Source organism: Gekko japonicus, unplaced genomic scaffold (assembly GCF_001447785.1).
Source record: "Gekko japonicus isolate JY-2015 unplaced genomic scaffold, Gekko_japonicus_V1.1 scaffold70, whole genome shotgun sequence".
Lineage (NCBI taxonomy): Eukaryota > Metazoa > Chordata > Lepidosauria > Squamata > Gekkonidae > Gekko > Gekko japonicus.
In genome coordinates, this window is record NW_015167529.1 from 1425024 (window position 1) to 1445730 (window position 20707).

Sequence of the window (20707 nt, forward strand, 5' to 3'; positions counted from 1 at the left end):
CTTAGTCCCAAGTATCCAGTGATAGCAATATTATTTCAAAAGAGAAAATATGCTGCTTTTCTGGTTCATTTAATTCACCACACAAACATATAAACCGTTATACTCTGGTGATTCTTTGGAAGGCAACTTGTTTTGTGTGTTTTTTTTATCCTCTTTAAAAATTGCAAAGTTCAGAAAAAAAGTTAATCTTGGGATCAATCTGAGCTAACGGTTTGTTTAAAAGGGCCTTGGCAGAAAGCAGTCTTTCCTTTTTGGCATTCCTTCATTGTGAGAGGTACTCTCTTAATAATATGGAAATAGATTTAATAGTTAAAGAAGCCCAAAGGAGAGCATAAGGGAATGTGTAGCATATGCCACGTCTTCAGACAGAGTACTGTAGGAATTGGCTCATAAGGAGAACATGCGTGAAACTGGAGTTTATGCGGGGGGTGGGGGTGGTGGAAATCTAGATTGGAGGAACTTCCTTCAGCTATTTGCAAGTGCTTTCACATCACCAGAGGCCTGGGAGTTCATCCAAGTTACTAAGAAGAACTTACACAGCCATGGGAAAAATGTTTCTGTGGTTATAGTTGCATAGTAACCCATAGCTTACAATAATGGGTCTCCAAATTTGTGTCACTTTATTTTTGCCTCTTCCTGGCAAAGGTCTATTTCGTAACTGGCAAGCTGCCATAAATATCTAGCATCTATTTATATTGTGCTGGCTTTTTAAAATAGCTTTTCATCAGGAGAACCCTGAATTGCAGGAACATTTTTGTGATGCTTTTTGCTTGAGATGTTCGAATGTCCTGATCAGTCACAATGTTGGCTATGAAGAAGACCCAGATCTCATTGGCCCTCAGCATTTCTTCACCCCAGCCTCTGTCTTCTAATAGCCTGTGCTCCAGTGAGAGGAGGGGGCTGAAAGAGGGGATGCCATAGGCAAGAGTGAACTGTGCCATTACAGGCTCTGTTCCCAGCTATTACTGTGTGCACCTTCAGTGGGGGAATTCCCTCCCTCACACTGCAGATCCTCACTTTCCCCCCTGTACTGTTTCTGAAGGTCCACTGATCCCCAGAAACAGAATTTCAGGAGACCTAGTGGGCTGCAGCAGAGGAGGAAGTGGGAAAGTCCCACTCTGTTAGTGGATGGTTACACTGCATTGTTTTTAAGGCAGTATCCTTAAGACGGGACTCATTATCCAGATTCACTTTCCCGCCACTTGGGCTATATGCTGAAGCTGGTACTCATGACTTAGAACATTATTCCCATGGGCCTCAAGATGCTGTTCACCTTCTTGTTGCTGACTGTTGATTGGCTTCTGTGCCTTGTGGGTGGTGTATGTGCACTACCTGGCAGATGAGTAGCGTATGGGCCACTCAGCCTGTGAAAAGATCAGAAGGGGGTTAACCAGGTTTCCCTGGATCCAGCCCGATCCACAGCACAACAGCGGAAAGACAACCAGGGAATGGAACAGGTTGGCCTTTCAGGAGGTAAACTGAAAAAGACACATGAGGGGGTAGCAGCTTGTGGCATGGTTGCAAGCAGTGGATGCTAAGAGCACCTCTAGAAGATAAGAGGTAAACAAAAGTTTGGTTTTTTTAAAAAAAGGGGGGCTCAGTGCTGTTGGAATTAATACTTGTTCAGTTTTCAAAACCCTTTTTGGGTCTGTGGCAAAAAATAGGACACCAGGAATGTGTCCATAACATTGGTAGAGATGTAAATTTTTCAGAAGTTTTGGAACCCCCCTAGGGGCTGCAACATCAGTGGCAGGGCCCCCAGCAGCCGGTGTGCCACGGCCAAGTGCAGCAAAGATCCAGAGGGCTGCTCAGGTTGTTTGGGGGATTTAAAACCTCTCCAGTATAATTTTTAACATCTGCAAACATGGAGGGGGAGTGTCTGTCAGTGTGATCCCAATCTGCAATTTAGATATCTGCAGATCAGCCCACGCTTGGCTTTTAGTTTATAAAGATGATGTAGGCTGTCTTACATAAAAATCTTTATGCTATAAATTTGAATATATACTTTGTCTTAAAAAGCATTTTTCCCATTCCAAAAGTGAAAATATAATTCCCCCCTCGAAAAAACAGTCCATGGGGGTAAAAAACCCCCCCCCCAATTTTGTTTTGGAACTTCACATTTTTATGCATGGGAAGTAATATCTCTCATATCACTTTGTTGTCCTAAAAAATGTGTCTGTCCATCATGAACAGATCATTCCTGGAAAAGGGTTAGATCCTATCCTTTGCTAATGGCAAGACTTTAGCGTGGTTCAAGGAGCCTTACTCCAGTGGAAAATAGGTGTTCTGCTCATGGAAAACTATACCACTAATGGAGCCGATTGATAGTCTGAGAGAGAAAGAAAGATTTTGAAATCTAATATAAATTCTCTTTGGTGTACCCTTTTCAGTTTACAGATGTAGAAAATAAAATTTTGATTTAAATGTCTTCTGTGGAAATGGCTTGGAGACCTACACTACTTCTCCTCTGAAGAGTTTTGTCATGCTCACAGATTTTATCTGCTGTATATGACTGGTGGATGCTTGTGACTCCAGGGACTGTTTTTCACATTGGCTATTGATTTGGAAGTGTTTCTGGTTTTCACATTGGCTATTGATTTGGAAGTGTTAGATTTCCTCTGTTTCTGGTTTTGATGTGGAATGGGAGGCCTAACATAAATAATCCAGATAGTAAAAGAAGCAAGTGTGCTTGGGTAGGAGCACAATCCTTGTAGCTGATATCTGATTTTCGAAGTGGAGTCTGTAATATCAGCAGAAGAACCAGCTGAGCTTCATTAAAATGCCATTTCAGTTCCTCTGAACTATTGTGCTCGAACTAAGGGAACAGATGGGGAGGGGCAAATGTGGGGGATTATTTCAGCTCCCCGTGTCTTTAATTTAGCCCTCAACTCCTAATTCATTGATCAGGAGCAACAAAGCAGCTGATTCTTAATCAAAACTCTCAGGACCAGAAAATCCCCCTTCTAACAGGGCACTGACATTATGGCAAATAGAACTGGGGGAAGGGCCCAGACAGATGAGAATACAGAAAGAGGGGAGTGGCATTAAAGCTGCCTTGTCTGAATGTTCAGTTCTGTGTTGTGATCACACGTCTTCTTTAACAAAAATGCAAGTCAAACCAGATGCACCTAAATGACATTTCCCTCCCACCAGTTTTTTTTCATTTGAATGGGTCCGTGTGGGTCTCCTTATCATGATTCCAAGGCCCTTCAGAGGATTCTGTGGTCCTCTTGTGATGGTGGAGAAGAACTCCCCCTATAGATCCCTTCACGATTCAAGAACAAAGGATCGTTGGAGACCCCAATTATGTTCCTATATGGCTGCTGCCCTCTACCTGTCTACTGAAGGTGCTTTACAGCAATTTTGCGACGTAATATTTTAAGGGTTTGGATTTCTTCATCCCTGTTCCATATCATTGGCTGCTGCTTTGCAGGAAGTGAGGACGCGCCAAGCACAGTGACATCCTCTCACATGTCAGTTTTAATGTAGTGTTTACGTCAGAAGCAAGGAGAAAATTCATGTCAGTGACAGCTGTGCGTTTAAAGTAATGTTTAGTTTCATCTTGTGGCTCCTGACCAGGGAGGGCCCAGAGGCTGAAAGGGGAGTTACCTGGGTGCCAACAGAAACGTTCTTAAAAGGGGCCTGCTCAAGATAAACTATGATTTTTATTTCCCTCTAACAGAAACAAGCTTTGTGGTCACAATGATGACTTACATACAGGTTGTTTGCCCTGCCTTGGATGTTTTTGGGAAATGGTTTCCCCCCACTTCTCAGCAGCTTGGTACTTCTGTGCACTTCCCAATTTTTTTCCTTTCTTTCTTGCAGTCTTTCCCAAACCTGTTTTACTGTGATGTTTTGGGAAATGTGGATGGGATGGGAAAGATCTTCCCAGTTCAACCTATGTTAGTGCCACTTCCCCCATGCCAGTCCCTGGAGTGAGTTACCAGTTCACTGCCTGTCCCCAGAAGGCTTTATTTCCCCCCCAAAACAAATTCGCAATTAACATATTGATATAACATTATAACAGTCTGTCTATCAGGTTAAGTTTCCAGCTTTCCCCTTAAAAAGTAAATCCCCTTTCACTGCAGAGACATGCCTTTCCCTTTATATCTCCACAATGAAATGGGCTAGAGACTTTAAAAAAAAAAGAAAGCTGGGAATTCAGAGAATCCGTTCGATTGTTATAATGCCATAATGGATTGCCAAAGGGAAAAAAAACAACACAACAGCCCCCATGATGGTATGGGGAAATGGCATGTCCACTGTGTGGGATTAGGACAGGAAAAATGCAGGGAAACCTGCTATGCAGAAATCTCATTGCCACTGCACTGTATTTGGAGCTGCAGCAGCAGAGAAACCACACAAGCCAATTCCTTTGTGGAAAACACGAGTAAGGCAACAGTAGTATGAACTTTTCCCTAATTGTTTCAATGCACCTGAGGAGTACTGATTCTAATTATTATAAATGCAGATCCAGGGTGCGGTAATTGTTCCATATTAACTAATCCAGAATATACGAAACCATATCGTAAAGGAGAAATGCACTTCAAATTAAAGGGTAACTGTGCATGAAGCATATCTAAATTGCACAAATTATGTCTGTATCACAGGGCAGTTATACATGGGCTTGTTTCTGAGCTGTGTCCCTAACTGTTGTCAGTTTCACTTTACTGTTGTCGATTTTATTCCCTTTCTGATAGGAGAAGCAGAAATGAGAAAGTTCAGCTTCCAACTACAGCAGTCATCCAAATGACCTTTAAAATAAAGGTTGACGTTTCCAACCATGCAGCCACACGTTCTCCCATTACGTATCCTGGGGGCGGGGGAATCAGATATAGTGATATTGTTGATACAGAGACAATGGCAGGAAGACTTCACCAAGGACAGGTGTGATGGAGATGCTCTTTGCAGACCCACATGATTAAGCCTGTAGGGTATGGTTTGTCAATAATGGTCAGGCATAACACCTGACCTGTGTAAAAGCCTCTGCAGTCTTTTCAACTGAGGTTCTTGCTCTTTCTTTCTGTGTAATGATGCATTCCTCCTGTGAAGGTACAGAAATGACTCAGCAGGCACCCTGGTTATTATCTCAAGCATCCAGGTGGGACATTTACAATACACCTTGCACCATGTAATCATTACCTAGCTTCTCACCTGGCAGTAGTTTTCACAAGTGCTGCTTACGGATCAAAGGCTTGTAAAATGTGGTGTGCGAGTGCCATTGGCTATCAAAGACCTCATGACCTACGGGGGAAAATGAAAGTTTAGGGCAAGGGTAGGGTGTTTCTCGTCAGACTGGGCACGATCAAGCCTCTTTCTCTCTTGCAGTTTTCAAAGGAGAGGCAGATTATGGATAATACCCCAGAAAAGCTGAAGAAAGAGCTGGAAGAGGAGCTGCAGCTGAGCGGCGAAGACTTGCGCAGCCACGCCTGGTACCACGGACGGATTCCACGGCAGGTGCGTCCCGTCTTGGTCTCCCATTCAGGCAAGGTTCTGAAGACAGACAACAATCCTACCAGGGACAGTATGCTTTCTCATGTCAGCTGCTGGTGAGCATGGGTGGGAGGATGCTGCTGCAGTCCTCTTCTTCGTGGGCTCCCTAGAGGCAGCTGGCCAGCCCCGTGTGAATAGAATGCTGGGCTTGATGGGCCCTTGGCCTGGTCCAGCATGGCTATTCTTCTTATGTTACTGGACCATGTAGATTATTTTCTTTCTCTTTCTCTTTCCTTCTCTCTCTCTCCCTTTCTCTTTCCTTCTCTCTCGCTCCCCCTTCCTTCCTTCCTCTCTTTCTTTCTCTTTCTGTCTCTCTTTCTCTCTTTCTTTCCTCAGATAATTCACAGTTCCATCTCCAGTTGGCCTGTTCCCCTTCTTAGCAAATAGGATCAGATCTATCAGGAACGTGTATTTGGGTGTAATCATGCACACTGTACAATTATGGATGGGATTTTTACAAAAACCCACATAGAGAGCAATCCCAAGCAGAATCCTCCCCTCACAGTTCTACCCAAGTCTGTTTAACAGGGCTTATTCTCAGGGAAGTGTTTTTTGGACTGCACTGTGTGTCAGTCTGCAAGGAGAAAGTGATTATGTATTGGATACATAAAGAGATATAGAGAGACAGGAAAGGGCATGTGAGTGCCAATATGGATACAGCTATTCCCCATTTAATGCAGTCACAAATGGTACAGAGGAAGTGTACAAGATGCCTGTATCCCATTTCCTCTCCTTATCCTCCCAGCCTGTTGATGAAATAGTGAAGAGAGAATCTAGTCTTCGAAAAACATGCCAGAACCCTTGGACAGGAGCCTGCCTGCTCTAACCCATTCTAGCCTTCCATACATTGCACTGTTCTTTCCTGAGCCTAATGAATAGTGCTGGCAATTAAGGGTGCTAAAATAACCCTTCCTGTGCCATGCCTTAAATGTACTTCTCTGTGTATGCCTGACAGAATGTGTGATCACAATATCAGTGGGTTTGCTACATAAGCGCAGAACCTGCTGCCTGGCAGAGAATGTGGTATTCTATTCTGAGAAACACAGCTTTCTATTTAAAAACAAACATCTTTTAGCTCGCCACAGCCTGACCATTTTGCCCTTCCCACTGTTGCTTTCTGTCACTCTCTTTCTTGAAAATAAAGTTCCAAATTATTTTGAAACCTGAAGCATGAATGCTGAATAAATGTCTATAAAATAAACCAAATATATTTAATTTGTGTAATTTAGTCTGACAGCAGGATTCAGTATCAGGATGTTTAGCTCAATGACATATGCACCTTTGGCTGTGGAAGTGGATTAATTCAAGCTTAGAAAGATTCTTTTCAACCATTCTGAAGTGAGTGGACCTGGTGCAGTGAGGAACATCAGTTAGTCTGGAATTGGGAAACTTGCCACGCCATCCTAAGCAGAGTTTCGGCCTTCTAAATCCAGTCAAGATTTCAGTGGGCTTACACTGGAGTAATTCTGCTGAAAGTAGGAAGTTTTCATCAATAAGTCTTCTCTTGGTTTCTAGGAAAAATATTTGTGCCTGCTCCCAACAGTTGTCAGAAAGTTGCCGCAATCATTTTAATATAATGCACTGAAACAGCATGAACTAGTAATCAAAATGCAGATCCCTGTGGGTGACAGTCCTGGAAACAATTCAGAAAAAGCTAAACCCAGAAGCCATGTGATTTACATATCTGTTATTACTGAAAAGGGACAAGTAATTGAAATATAGAATTTTAGGATTTTGAGAAATTTTACCAGAGAAATGTTATGAAAACCAATACCATTAAACCTTCTGAAGCTATTTATTTATATACTTATTTAAAGCATTTAAGAAGAAGAAGAGATTGGATTTATACCCCGCCCTTCACTTGGAGTCTCAGAGCGGCTTACAAACTCCCTTCCCTTCCCCTCCCCACAACAGGTGGGTGGGGCTGAGAGAGCTCTGACAGAAACTGCTCTTTCAGGAACAGCTGTGCCAGAGCTTGTGACCGACCCAAGGTCACATCAGCAGGTGCAAGTGGAGGAGTGGGGAATCAAACCCGGTTCTCCCAGATTAGAGCCTGCACACTTAACCACTACACCAAACTGGCTTTAAATCAAAACAAGCAGAGTTAAAATCGAATAGCCACTATAGTGCAGCAGGGGAAGAGAAAAAGAAATTTTAAAAATCTCACCTATAAGTGGGGGAGAATAAAAAGTATTCACTTGATGTTTGATTGATATCAGATCTGGTGTCCGGCCGTCATCCAAGGGGAGGGTGTTTCAGAGCTGGAGGTGTCACAAGTGAAGAGTCCCTGGCCCTACGTGCTGCCCATCTTATCTCTGAGAAAGGAAAGGGGCAGAGCAGGGCCTCTGATGGTGATTTCAGGGATGAAGCAGGAACATATAGAACCAAACTGTGATTGAGATATCCTGGTCCCAAGCCATTTAGGATTCAATGGTAGTGACTAGCTCATTGAATTGGGCCGAGAAGCAAATGGGAAGCCAACAAAGCTGTTCTGACAGTGCCTACAGACTCACTGAGGTATGGTTCTACATCAGTTGAAGCTTCTGGACCATCTTCAAAGGCAGTCCCACATAAAGGACATTACAGCAGTCCAACCTTGACTTGATTAGGACATGGATAATGTTGGCCAACTTACACCTCTCCAGGAAGGTTTGAGGTGGGCAAACAAGCTGAAATTGATCAAAAGCTGCGTGGGCCACAGAGGAGATCAGTGTCTCCCTCTGAAGATTTGGAGATATGAGCATCCCCAAATAAGGTTGCCAACTCGACGGGGGGGTGGGTGGGTGGGGGGGGATGACCTGTTCCTTTATCAGAGGTTTAATGAATGGAAATAGGCAGTCAGAGATTTCGTGGCAGGAAATTAAGTAACTTCACCTGATAATCTGCTTGCGGATCAGACTGATACTAAAGGGGCAGCTAGAAGCTATGAGCATGTTTCTTCAGGGGATGTGTCGCCTCATCCAGAACAGGCTGACACCTCATCCTTGGGTATACCTCATTGACCAACAGCATGTCCGTCTTATGTGGCTTTGGCTTCAGTTGACAGGCCCTCATCCAGCCCATTCTCTCTTCAGGCATTGGTCCAGAGTAACCACCAGCTCACCTGATGTAAATGAAAAGGAAAAACAGCTGGGCAGCAGCATATTTAGAGAGTTTCCTGGCCGACCACTTTGAAAAAGAAGTGGATCCCCCCCCCCAACCCCCCTATTGCTGTCTCAAAAAAAAAAAAATGATTCGTAGCATGGTGGAAAGTCTTGCTTCCGATAGAGTGTTGCTGTAAACTGCTTAGGGATGTGTTATACAGCTGTGCATCCTCATTCACATAGAGATGCTAATTATTTCCCTTTATGGACTGGTGTTTGTACCTAAAAGTAAATGCCAAAAAGATAATCTATGTTAATTTTACAGCGGCAAAATGAGGAAGATTGCTGCACGGAGCCTTGGAGATTAACTGATTTACCATGAAAGGGAGTTTTATAGGCTATGTGATTAGCTGCATTAGAGAGACTGAAAAAGCATCAGACATTTGTGTGTGACCTGAAAACAAAGTGAACCAGGGGAATAGTAAGACTAGCATAATGCTGTTTGCTTACTGAAGTACTGCAAGTTTGCGTACAGGACATATCCAAGTGGCAATTAACTTTTTGTAGTGAGAGAGCCACCCACAATCCTTAGGGAGGCCTTCTGAAAGATTAACATCAAGGAAAGAAGAATCGTGGCTCCCTAGAAACCCAGAATCCTATGTGCCCTCTAATTCATAACACTGTTTCCTGCATAGAACTAGATGGGAAACCTTGTGCTGATGTGTTTCTGTGAATAAGAGTCAGCCAGGTGCTCATCAAAACTCTTTCTTTCCATGAGGAATATCTAGATTCAAGACAAATGGACTTGTTTTTTACTTCAGAGTAACAAGAATCCAAATGATTTCCTTCCTTATTTTGGTTAGGCTATCTTTTGGATTCTGCCTCCATTCCTAATCCACTCAAAGTTTGTGCTGGCTGGCTGTGCCCCCGAAAGGCAAACAGTCCCCCACCCCCACCCCTGCCCCGGGATTTCAAAACCAATGAACACGCTAGTGGTGGAAGGAAAACAGTTTTATTCTTCATAAACTACCAGCATAAACAGAGAATAATAGTTGTTGTTGTTGTTCAGTCGCACAGTTGAGTCCGACTCTTTGCGACCCCATGGACCACATCATGCCAGGCCCTCCTGTCTTCCGTTGTCCTCTGGAGTTGGCTTAATTTCATGTTCATCCCTTTCAGCTGCAGGTACCCCAACAATAGCAGTGGCTGGACTCCTGGGTGTCAGCTAAAGTGCTCAGTGCCTTTCTGCGGCCTGGTCTGAGCTGAAGTTCCAAAGGGGAAAAGTAGCGCCCCCCCCCTTTATAGATTTATTTATTTATTGGATTTCTACCCCGCCCTCCCAGCCAAGGCCAGCTCAGGTTGGCTAGATTATACTGGGGGGGGGACGGGGACGACACAGTCTCGTGCATAGCCTTGAGTTGGAGTCCACTCCACGGTCAAGAGAGAAGGCATCTCCCACATTCCAACACCAAGTGTGTACTCCCCTCACTTCCAAAAGTACATTTCCAAGGGGGAAAAGATATCCCTTTAGAGGAAAAACCTGGCACCATTAACTCCTTCCGGCTTGGTGCTGTCACAGAGCGATCCAGGCACAGAAGAAGAAAAATGAGTGGTTCACCATTATCTCCTTGAAAGTACAATTGCCTTCCACGATCTGCCACTACGCTGGGTAATCTTGATGGTTCTTACAAGGTGCAAATATAATACAGATAATGTTTTTGAGAAAGTTATTGTTAGCAGCTCAGATTTCAGTGTCCAAGAAAGGCAAACTAAATAGAGTTCCACATGAGGGCAAACATTAATTTATTTAAGCATTTATTTCATTTTCATGGCTTCTTTGCAGTCCCACATGGAACTGTGCATACACAGGCCTGCCACGGAAAAGACTTACATGATTCTAGAGCTTTCGAATCTAAGACATTGCTCTCCTCCCTCCCATCTAGAGCCTCGGTTTCCCGCCTAAATGTGCACATGACTAAGAGTGGAAGCGATCTTCCCTCAGTCCTCTCTTCCCTGCCGTGAGGAGAGGATTGTTCATCTAGAGATGTCGCCTCTTGAGTTTCTTTCTCTATAATTTTCGGTGTCCTTCTCATGTATCAGATGAGAATGGCCCTGTTGAATGTGCAGACTGCAGCACTAAAATGGCCCAGTCCAGCGAGCACTCTGAGCTTACTCTGTTTGGGGGAAGTGCATAATACTGTGGCCTATGAACACTGCCCGCAGTTTAAGCTGAAGGCGAGATATGAAAGGGCCTCCTGACTGAAAGCAGTGCTTTGGAAGAAGGCTGTAGGAGCCCAGCCCAAGAAATATCACTCTCTCAGAAAAGTGGGCAGGAACGCCCTCTCTGGCATCACCGCTCTCCTCCACTGTCTTGGATCTGACAGCCAGGAAGGTTCCAAAAACTTCATTGACACTGAGGGCCATATTGGAACCACCAGCTATGAAGAAAAAGAAAACTAAACCTCTTTCCTCTCTATGCTGATCACTGTCACCGCCGAGAAGTGCAAGGTCCTCCTGGTGCTGGCAAGCCTCCCTGTCACGGGCCCAATCACTGGGCTTGTTGGAACCGAAATGACAGGCGGTTATCCCGAAAACACCCTTGCCATCCCTGAGGGAGGAATCCTCACTGCATTCATCAGATGATGAAGTCATCAGGGGTGCCAGCTCCACCTCTGACTTCGGTTCCATCATGTTCCAGGGCGTTGGAACCATTTCTACAATGGGGATCGCCCCAGCCCCCCCGGTTCCTGTGGTACCCACCAGCCTGGGGTCAATGGGACCAACATCCTTCATGGCCTCAACTTCTCCAGTGGGGCGTACGCCCAGAGTGCCCGCCTGTTGACGGGGGGGGGATGTATTCCATTACCTATGGCAAGGGAAGTTTTTCTGTCACTTCCCGCTATCCCTATCTTCCACAGGGTAGTCTTGAGAATCAAAGCACAAAGACCTCAGGGCATCTTAATTGCCCCATTTTGGCCTGGGAAGATCTGGTTCTCCAAACTGTGGTACCTATCGTGGGAAGTGTACATCACTCTCCCATCAGAGCTGAACCTCCTCCAGCAGGGCAGTCTTGTGCACCACAATGTGCACTCTCTTCACCTGACGGCCTGGCTGATCCTATGAGAAATGGGTGGCTGAGAGAGGTTACAGCCCCTCATCCTGCCCGTTGTCAGTTATTTTCAACTACCTCCTCTCCCTCAGGGATAGAGGACTCTCAGCATCGTCCATTTGTCAGCAATTTCAGCCTACCATGACAGGGTGGATGGGTGTGTGGTTTTTTCCGCTCCTCCATCTAGGAGATTTCTTAAAGGGCTGCTCAGTCTACTCCTGCCACCAATTCCACCCATGCCCCAATGGAGTTTATCCATGTTTTATCCAGTCTACTTAGTAAACCCTTTGAACCTCTGGCCACGGCTAATCTGGCTTGCGTTTCCTACAAGATTCTTGGTAGCCATCCCATCAGCCCACCAAGTCAGTGAGTTGGGAGTCCTCAGGTGTGACCCCCCCCCCAATACCTAAAATTTCATGCTGTCAAAGTAGTCCTGAGACCTTGTCTATCATTCTTTCCAAAAGTGGTCTTCAGCTTCCACATCTTACAGGACATCATCTTACCAGTTTTCTTCCTCAACCCCTCCTCTCCTGCTGAGCAGTCATTAGATACACTGGACATTAGGAGATGTTTGTTGTTTTATTTAGATTATACCAAAGACTTCAGGAAAGATAATTCATTATTTGTTTCTTGGGCCACCAACAAAGGCAGGATAGTCACCTCCCAGTCTCTATCATGGTGGGTCGTCTCTGCCATTAGGCTGGCTTATAGTTCGGCAGGGGTGCAGGGTCCATTCCCTCTCAGTGCTCACTCGACCAGGGCACAGGCATTCTCACTGGCTTTCAGGAGCAGGATCTCTATGGTGGGCATCTGCAGGGCAGCTACATGGTCGAATCCATCCATGTTTGTGAAGCATTACGCGATAGACGAGAACTCCCGGAAGGAGGCAGCTGTGGGGAAAGCAGTGCTTCAGTCAGTCTTCTGGTGATGAGCCCACACCCTCCTCCTCGGTGGTGAGCTTGCTATCTTCCTGTGTGGGGCTGCACAGAAGCCATCAAAACGAAAACATAGTTGCACTTACCTGTAACTGATGTTCGTTGTGTGGTCTTCTGTGCAGGCACACATCCCTCCCTCCCTTCCATGAGGTGGGCTGCTCTGCATTAAGGGTCTTCCCCTCACACTGTCGGAAGGAAGACTGAGGGGAGATCCCTCCCTTTCTTCCAGCCGTGTTCTCCGTTTAGGTGGGAAATCCAGGCTGCAGGTGGGAGGGGGGAGAGCAATCTCTTAGGTTTGAAAGTTCTAGTACTTTGTAAGTCCTCTTTGTGGCAGGCCTGCACATGTGCAGTATCATATGCGCCTGCACAGAAGACCACTTGATGAACATCAGTTACAAGTAAGTGCAACTAGGTTATTCCACTTTTCTCCCCAAGGGGACCCAAAGCTGCTTGCAGTAGCGAGAAGGAAAACTTTGCCTTGAATGAATCAACAAACACAGAAAACAATGAATTATGATTCAAGTCTAGTAGAGCACTGAAACAAACACTGAGATGAGCTTGGGGAGGGAACAGGGAGAGTGACAGACAGCCCATTCCTATATATGCATCAGAGGCAGTGTGGTGTAGTGGTTAAAGCGTTGAACTAAGATCTGGGACACCTAGGTTCGAATCCTCACTGTGCCATGGGAGGCTGCCGGGTGACCTTGGGCCAGTCATGTTCTCTCAAGCCTAACCTACCTCACAGGGTTGTGGGGAAGATAAAATGGAGGAGAGGAGAAGAATGTGAGCTGGTTTGGGTCCCCATTGTGGAGGAGGATGGGGTATAAGTGAAGTAACTGAATAAAGCAAATCACTGAGAATCTGCTTCCCAAGTAAGTGTGCAAAGAATTGCAGCTGTCACCATGTTTGCTGAATATTGGTCCAAATATTTCAGAGCATATCTCCAATGGTCTTTTGTATTTTAAATGTATTGTCTTTTTTGATAGGAGACGTGCATTTTTAACTTTAATAAATAAAGGAATGATAATAAAAAGAGTTTGTGGTGAAGCGTTCAGTAAAATAAAGGAGAAAAAAAAATAGCATGAAAGTCCAGTATGGACTAATGTTGTTTTGATTCAAAGTTCATTTGGTTCTCTCTTTTAAAGCTGGCTGAAAGCCTCATTCAGCGAGATGGCGATTTCTTAATTCGGGACTCTCTCTCTAGCCCTGGGAACTTTGTCCTTACCTGTCAGTGGAAAAACATCTCTCAGCATTTCAAGATCAATAAAACCATCCTGAGGCTCAATGAAGCTTATTGCCGTGTTCAGTACCAGTTTGAAGATGAAAGTTTTGACAGCATCCCTGGTCTGGTTCGATGTTATGTGGGAAACCGCCGACCAATATCAAAGCAGAGTGGAGCGATTATATTTCAGCCCATCAACAGGACTGTTCCACTGAGGTGTCTGGAGGAAAAATACGGTGCATCTCCAGTGCGGCAAAGAGAGAGGGGCACTCCTGAAGGAAAAGTGGAACTTCCCAAGAGACTCAGCCTTAATATGTGCAACCGGCAAGCCCAGGAACAGAATTCAATCCGAGGAAACCTTTTAAGGTATTGCCAGCTTGTCCCATAAAAGATCTGATTATGCCTTGGCTATGGTTGTTTTCCATGAGGTATTAAGACAGTATTTTAAGTAGAACTGCAAGGTTGAATAGGTAGATCGACCAATTAAGGCTTTAGTTAACTGTTTAATTGGTGAGGGCTCATTTTAATCTGTATTTCTGTGAGAAAGGGAGGGAAGGCACAGCATGGTATAGCCCACTCTCATGAGATCTTGGAAGTTAAGAAGGGTCAGTACTGAGATGGGAGACCACCAAGGAAGATGCTGAAGAGGAAGGAAATAGCAAACCGTCTCTGCTTCTCACTTGCCTTGAAAGCCTCACGCTTGCGTTGGCATGTTGGTTGCAGCTTGATGGCATGTAAGTACGTGTGTGTTCTGTGAGTGAAGGGCATTTGAGTTTATTTTAGATGCTGTATGTTACACTGGCAAGGAACAGAAAATATGATATTATAAGATGGCATTTCTTTCAGTTGCCTTTTTCATATGAGCAGCCTTATTCTGAATCCGACCCCTGCAAGTCCACCACCTCAGTATTGGCTACTCTGCCTCTTTAGAATCTCAGGTAGAGCAAGGTCTTTCCTCCTGTCTGAGGCCCTTTAACTTCAAATGCCAAGAACTGAACTGGGGATCTTCTGCATGCGAGGCGTATGTCCTTTCATCGAGTTACATCCACCTCCTCTTTGAAACAGCAATGCTAGTTATGAATCAGTGTTTTCCAAACTGTGATAGCTGAGGCCTGCTTCTGTATGAAAATTAGAGGCACCATTCACTCCTAGGTGTAAGAGTGAGCTTCCCTGAGAAGAGCCCACCTCTCTGTGTTTGTGGCGGAGTCATTCTCCCCCGCCGTTCTATGATCTGCAGTGTCTCTGCACTGGGAGTGATTTATCCAGTCACACCCATTGCTAATTATTTTCCCTCAGCAGAGATGAAGTGGGAAGTCTCTTTTGCATTGGTGCCTTCAGGCCACAGACACCTGTAATTCCCCCCCCCCCCCAGTACGTAGTTTGGGAACTGGCATAAATGCTGGTGAATAGTTTGTGTGTGTGAAAATTACATCTTGCACCAGTAAACCTTTGGAGCATATTGTGTATTTATTTATTTATTATTCAAATTTATATCCCGCCCTCCCCAACGGGCTCAGGGCGGCTAACAACTCACATGTTCCCAAGGGAAGCAGAGATCCAAGTGAAGCAGGGACGGTCTGCAGACCAACCAGCTGTCAGATGGGGGATTGGCAGTCTGAGAGGAGATCAGTCTATGCCCGAGCAAAGAGTTGCTCAGACTGAAGAGCCCCGGCCCCGCGTGGTCCCTTCTGTTCCCTGGGGCCTGCCCTGCTGATGGTGGCAACTCTGCCCTCTGGCCATCTGTCCTGGAGCCACTGCAGCAGAGCAGAGAAGATGCCAGGAGTTCCTCCTCCTGGCAAGCTTACCCTATTGGCAACGAGCAAGTGACGTGGCATCCATGGGTCATGTGTTCTTGCTGAGATTGGTGGTGACTCGCGAATGGTTTTTTCCCTCCCTGAAGTTTAGGTAGAATGTAGTGGTCAGAGGAGACAGGATGGTGCCTGAAACCCATCTCAAACTTTATTTTAATGATACTGCTCTTACAGCCAATTCAGCTCTGAACAGTGTCACACTAAGACTAAAAAAAAAGAAGGAAATTTATTGAATATGCGTGTCTATATATTGGAAAATTTAGTGATTTTTAATTTTAATCGACTGAGAAAGGAACTTGGCAACTGCCAATGTAAGATCAAAATCCACCCCTGCTAAAAGAAACTTCAAATTATCCAGTTCACACCTAGAGTCCTGGATATAGGGTTTTATCCAACTATCCCTTGCATCGTTAAGCAAATCACAGTCAAATAGACAATATTGAAGGGTGTCTGTTTGGCCAGAACTGCATTGGCACAGTCGCTCAGAGCAAGGCACCTTATTTAAGCATCCCGGTAGCTCCCCTGATGGAATAGCATTCAATCTAGCCAGCTTAAATAATCATCTATAGCATGAAACTGTCAGGAAATCAAAATAGGCTGGAAGAGATTGTAGTAACACTAAACCTAAATATAAAGGTGAGCACACTCTGCACGCTCTTATCATGGTACTTCTAGTATCCAGTTTTTCCAGACAGCATAAGACTGAAGAGAGAGCAGTTTTGGGGCCCTTGTTCTTTCAGATCATGAGGGGAGATTCCTAGAGTCTGGATACGACTTTCAACCAGTTTGCTCCATGGACTTTGGTAAGAGTCTGATCTCAAACAATGAATTTCATTGTGCCATTCCCCCCCCCCTTTTTTTCCCAGAAACAAGGAAAAGAGTGGTAGCCATCCAGCATGCTTGGACCATGTGCAAGAGAAAAGATTCCCTCTCAAGGCCCACCAGTCAGAAAGCTATCTGCCAATAGGTATGTCTGGCCAGTGCACTGGGATTGGAGGGAAGGGTAGCATTAAGTTTAAAGATCTCCTTAGAGATGTGTACATTTCTAGCTTGTTAAAATGGATAATGGATTCAACCGTGCTTCCTTGGTTTCGAGAGAAGGGTTTTCCTTCATGTTGCCGTCCGCAACCTTCAAGTGTCGTCTTCAGCATCCTTCTAATCCCATTGACTTCAGTGTATTTAGAATGGACTCACTCTGCTTAGGTTGGCCCTGCTAGTTGTTTGTGCCACTGGAACGAATTGATGCAGCCCTGATTAACAGCAGTGGCTGAAAGTGTGAGCTGTGAACCACAAAGTCTCAGGTTCAAATTTCACCTCCGCCAAGAACTCACGAACAAGCCTGCCTCATGGGACTGCTATAATAGGGTGAAGCATGGGTCTTCTAAGTGCTGTAGAAACTATAACTAGTATCATTATAACTGTTGTTAGTATGAGAGCCGGCAGGGTGTGGTGGCTGGAGTGTCATACTGGGATCTGGGAGACCCAGGTTCAAATCCCTTCTTTGCCACAGAAGCTCATAGGGTGATGGGTCAGCCTAACCTACCTCACAGGGTTGGTGTTGTGAGGATAAGACGGAGGAGAAGAGAACAGTGTTGTTAGAACAATGGGAAATAAATAAATGATTGATACTGAACCATTGCTATATGTCCCTTGTCCCAACTATTGCTGGCACTCTGGGAGCCGAAGAACAATTTGTGAGACACACAGATCCAGGCAGAGGCGGGAAAGGCAACAGGATATATGCTAAGCACTCCAGAGAGTTGTTATTACAGCCCAGAAGATCATTGGCTGCCCTCTCCCATTCCTGGAGGAATTGTATAGTTCTCGATGTTTGAAAAAAGCAAAGAACATTTTGCAGGACTTGTCACATCCTGAACATTCCCTGTTTGAACTGCTGCCTTTGGGCAGAAGATATAGGACAATTAAAGCAAGGACAAATAGATTAAAAAAAAGTTTTTATTCGAGAGCTATTATTGCCTTAAATGCTGTATGAAATTGGAATTTGGGTGACATTGGTGGTTTTAAGTTATGTGAACCTTAAGGGAGTTAAGGGAAGTAAGTGAATGGTGTGTGAGTGTATATGAATATTGTTGTAGATCACCGAAATGATTGCATCTTTAATTCCGTTGTACTATGTACAATGACAATCAAGTATATTATTATTACTATCATTATTATTACTATTATTATTATTATTATTAAGATGGAGGGAGCCTGGGGAAAGCACGGAAGGGAAACAATGTGGTTGTAGACATAGAACAGAATTCCCTGAGAGTAATTTCATTTCTTAAAAAGCAACCTGCTGGATGATCTCCGAAGTATGCTGGAAAAGGTATCGGCAGGAGCTTGGGAAGCTGGAGTGATAATGCGGTTTCATCTTTTTCTAAGTCCACTGACTCTGCTAAGGATTGTATTGTGAGGCAGTTTTTAGTACCTTAAATAGCTTTTTGTTATTCCTCCCCGTGACTAGCAAGGCCGGAAGACATCAGTCACAATCTCAGCCGTTTCAAAGCCAGAAGAACTTAGTCGCAATAAATTAGGAACAAAATTGTGTGTAGCAGCTTGGATTCTGAAGCAGTACGAGTGGCATCGTGGTAGAAGAAGGCCGCTTCCCCCACTCCACTGCCGCTTTCTGTCCCCTCCCCAGAAACCTCTGAGAGACCCCTCCCCTCCCCCTCTCCAGGAACAATACGGGGGGGGGCAATGGAGGGGTCTACAGTGGGAGTGGAACTGGTTAAAACGATCATTGCCTCCTCCAGAAATGGAAATTTCATTTCATTGGTGGAACTCTTGTTATGTCCTGTTACAGTGATGGAACAGCGATTTAGTCTCTAAGCCAATAAAACCTGCAGAATAAGAGAAAGCAGCCACTTTATTCTTGATTTATACAGACTTTAGTATGTAGAATTCCCTACAGTGCAGAATTTTGATTGTCTTCTAGATGAAGAATTCCAATTGTTTTAGCATGAACTGACACCCAACCCTGAATGTTGCAATCATTACTAGCTCTATACGCACGGGCTTGAGGTCGAGGGCATTGTTCGCTGTTGGGTGGTGTGATCCAGCCACACTGCCTGAATCAGTGTCACGGTGGAGGAAGAATGAGAGAATGGAAGAGTGAAGGATCAGTTTTGTTCCCTTGCGTGCTTCCCCTCTTCCTTTTCCATCACCCAAACAATTACAACAAGGCAAAGTGGAGAGTGGTGGCTGGAATAGATGAGGGATCTTGCCTCTTCCTGCATCCCTTTCAAAGTGGCTCTTGGGAAAATAATTAGGCAGGTACGATCTGGTGTATGTGTGCCTCAAAGGCCTTGGTAGCGGTTTCCGTGCCTCCTGAAATCAAATGGCTTTGAGCCATGAGCTTTGAGTCCTCGAAGTTCGTTCTTTCGATATCCCCTTGTGCGCTCAGGCTCCCTTTCGAGAACATTATCTTCCCTTGCGAAATGTGGTGCTCTTTCCAGTGAGTCACGAGCCCTTGTTTCTGCTGCTATCCATCAGATCTGGTTACAGACCCGCTCCTATTCCCAGCTCTGGAGATTTTCTCTCTCTGACGGCACAGTTTATATATGCTTCAGGCGATTTATCACAGTCACCCAAGTATGACGTGACAATGCAGCTGTTTTGTGTATCTGGGGGTTTGGGGGGGGGGAAGGATTGGCAGAGTTTGCCGCTTCATTATCTGTAAATGATGCACCTTAAATCATACAAAGTGTGCGGCACCTGGAAGAATTCAAATGATATGAAACATTGTTAACCCCAGGAAACAGCGACAGTCATGGGAAGAAATGTGTTCAGCCATGGAAGGTTCTGTGAGGGAAGCCATCTGGGGCATGGTCTTCCCTATGCAGGACCCCAGGTCCACATGCGTTGGACTCCCTGTAGGACTCAGTGGAGCCTGTTAATCCCCTTGCTCCACCTTGGAATAGGCAGAAGTAGCACACCAGGACATTAGGTCGTGTGTGTGTGTGCGCCTCCTGTGTCCTGAGCCCTCCCTCTCGGAGATGTTCAAGTTATTCAAGATCTAAATCTTCAGCAGTGTGTACCACACAGAGGGGAAAGGGCTGGATAGAGATCTGGGAGAGGCACATGAACTTCCTAATCCTTGCCGAGAAAGAGAGAGAAGTCTATTGTGTACGGCCAAAGAGCATTACAATAAGAAGAAAATCGGAGTAATAAAAATCAGAGGGGGGAAGTATGAATCGGAGGAGTATAAAAAAAAAAGAATTAACAGAGATGACAATTAAGGTGAGATTAAAATACAGTTGAGAACCCTGGCTTAAGAAAATGAGCAAGTACTACAGTGTCTTAGGCCTCAACCTCAACCGTAGCCCAGATTTTCATGGCAGCCTGTGTGTACAAAGATACTAGGCAAGTGATGTATGGATCTACGTCATCTAGAGCAAAATTTTTCTCCACCACTGGACACACGTTGAGTCTGCTAGAATAGCTGTGTGGGATTTAGAGTTGGGCTCCCAATAAAGAGGACAGAATAGAATATAATGGAGAAAATCCACCAGTCCTGTTCTTTGCAGTCTCCTGCCCTGATGGTGCTGTGTGTTTGTGTTTGTGCACATGCACTGGGGGGTGGGGAGGAGAGAGAAAACAGGGCATGTCTGATAGACCCCTAAATAGATAAGTATCTTTTAGATCTGTCCACAGCTTTCATCATATATAAATGGGGGGGAATTACTTTTTAATACCTCTGCTGCCTTCTGGGGGGGGGGAATGGTTCTATTATGAGTGTGGTCTGGAGGCACTTGTGCAGCAATGTTGCTGAACACATCTGGGCCTGGCCAGTGCCCAGATTGGAGAACATGGGGAACCCTCTCCGGGCCCTCCAGTTTCAGGACAGGAGGACTTTTGTTCCAGGGAAGAGAGGTGGGCTATAAATAAAGGAAAAATCCAGAGGCCCATGACACCTGTGGGCTTCCTTATCCGACCCTTGCTAAATTTGTCTGGACCTGAAAGGGAAGCCGACCACCGTTCCTGCCCCCTCCCTGCCCAGATCATGTGGCTCCAAGTACTTCAATATGATCTGGACCTTGAGAATCCTC

The 20707-nt window shown here is 45.1% G+C and overlaps 1 protein-coding gene across 3 annotated transcripts in view; it reads left to right on the forward strand.

Annotated features, from left to right (window-relative positions):
* BCAR3 (breast cancer anti-estrogen resistance 3) overlaps positions 1-20707 on the forward strand; it is an 86559-nt gene that overhangs the window by 46405 nt on the left and 19447 nt on the right. For 2 of the 3 annotated variants that reach the window (XM_015413334.1, XM_015413332.1), the window contains 3 exons: positions 5329-5457; positions 13766-14208; positions 16520-16620. In XM_015413334.1, the coding sequence (XP_015268820.1) occupies positions 5329-5457; positions 13766-14208; positions 16520-16620 (673 nt within the window). Of the gene's footprint in view, positions 1-5328; positions 5458-13765; positions 14209-16519; positions 16621-20707 lie in introns of those variants that run through there. The other variant, XM_015413333.1, reaches the window with a different exon arrangement.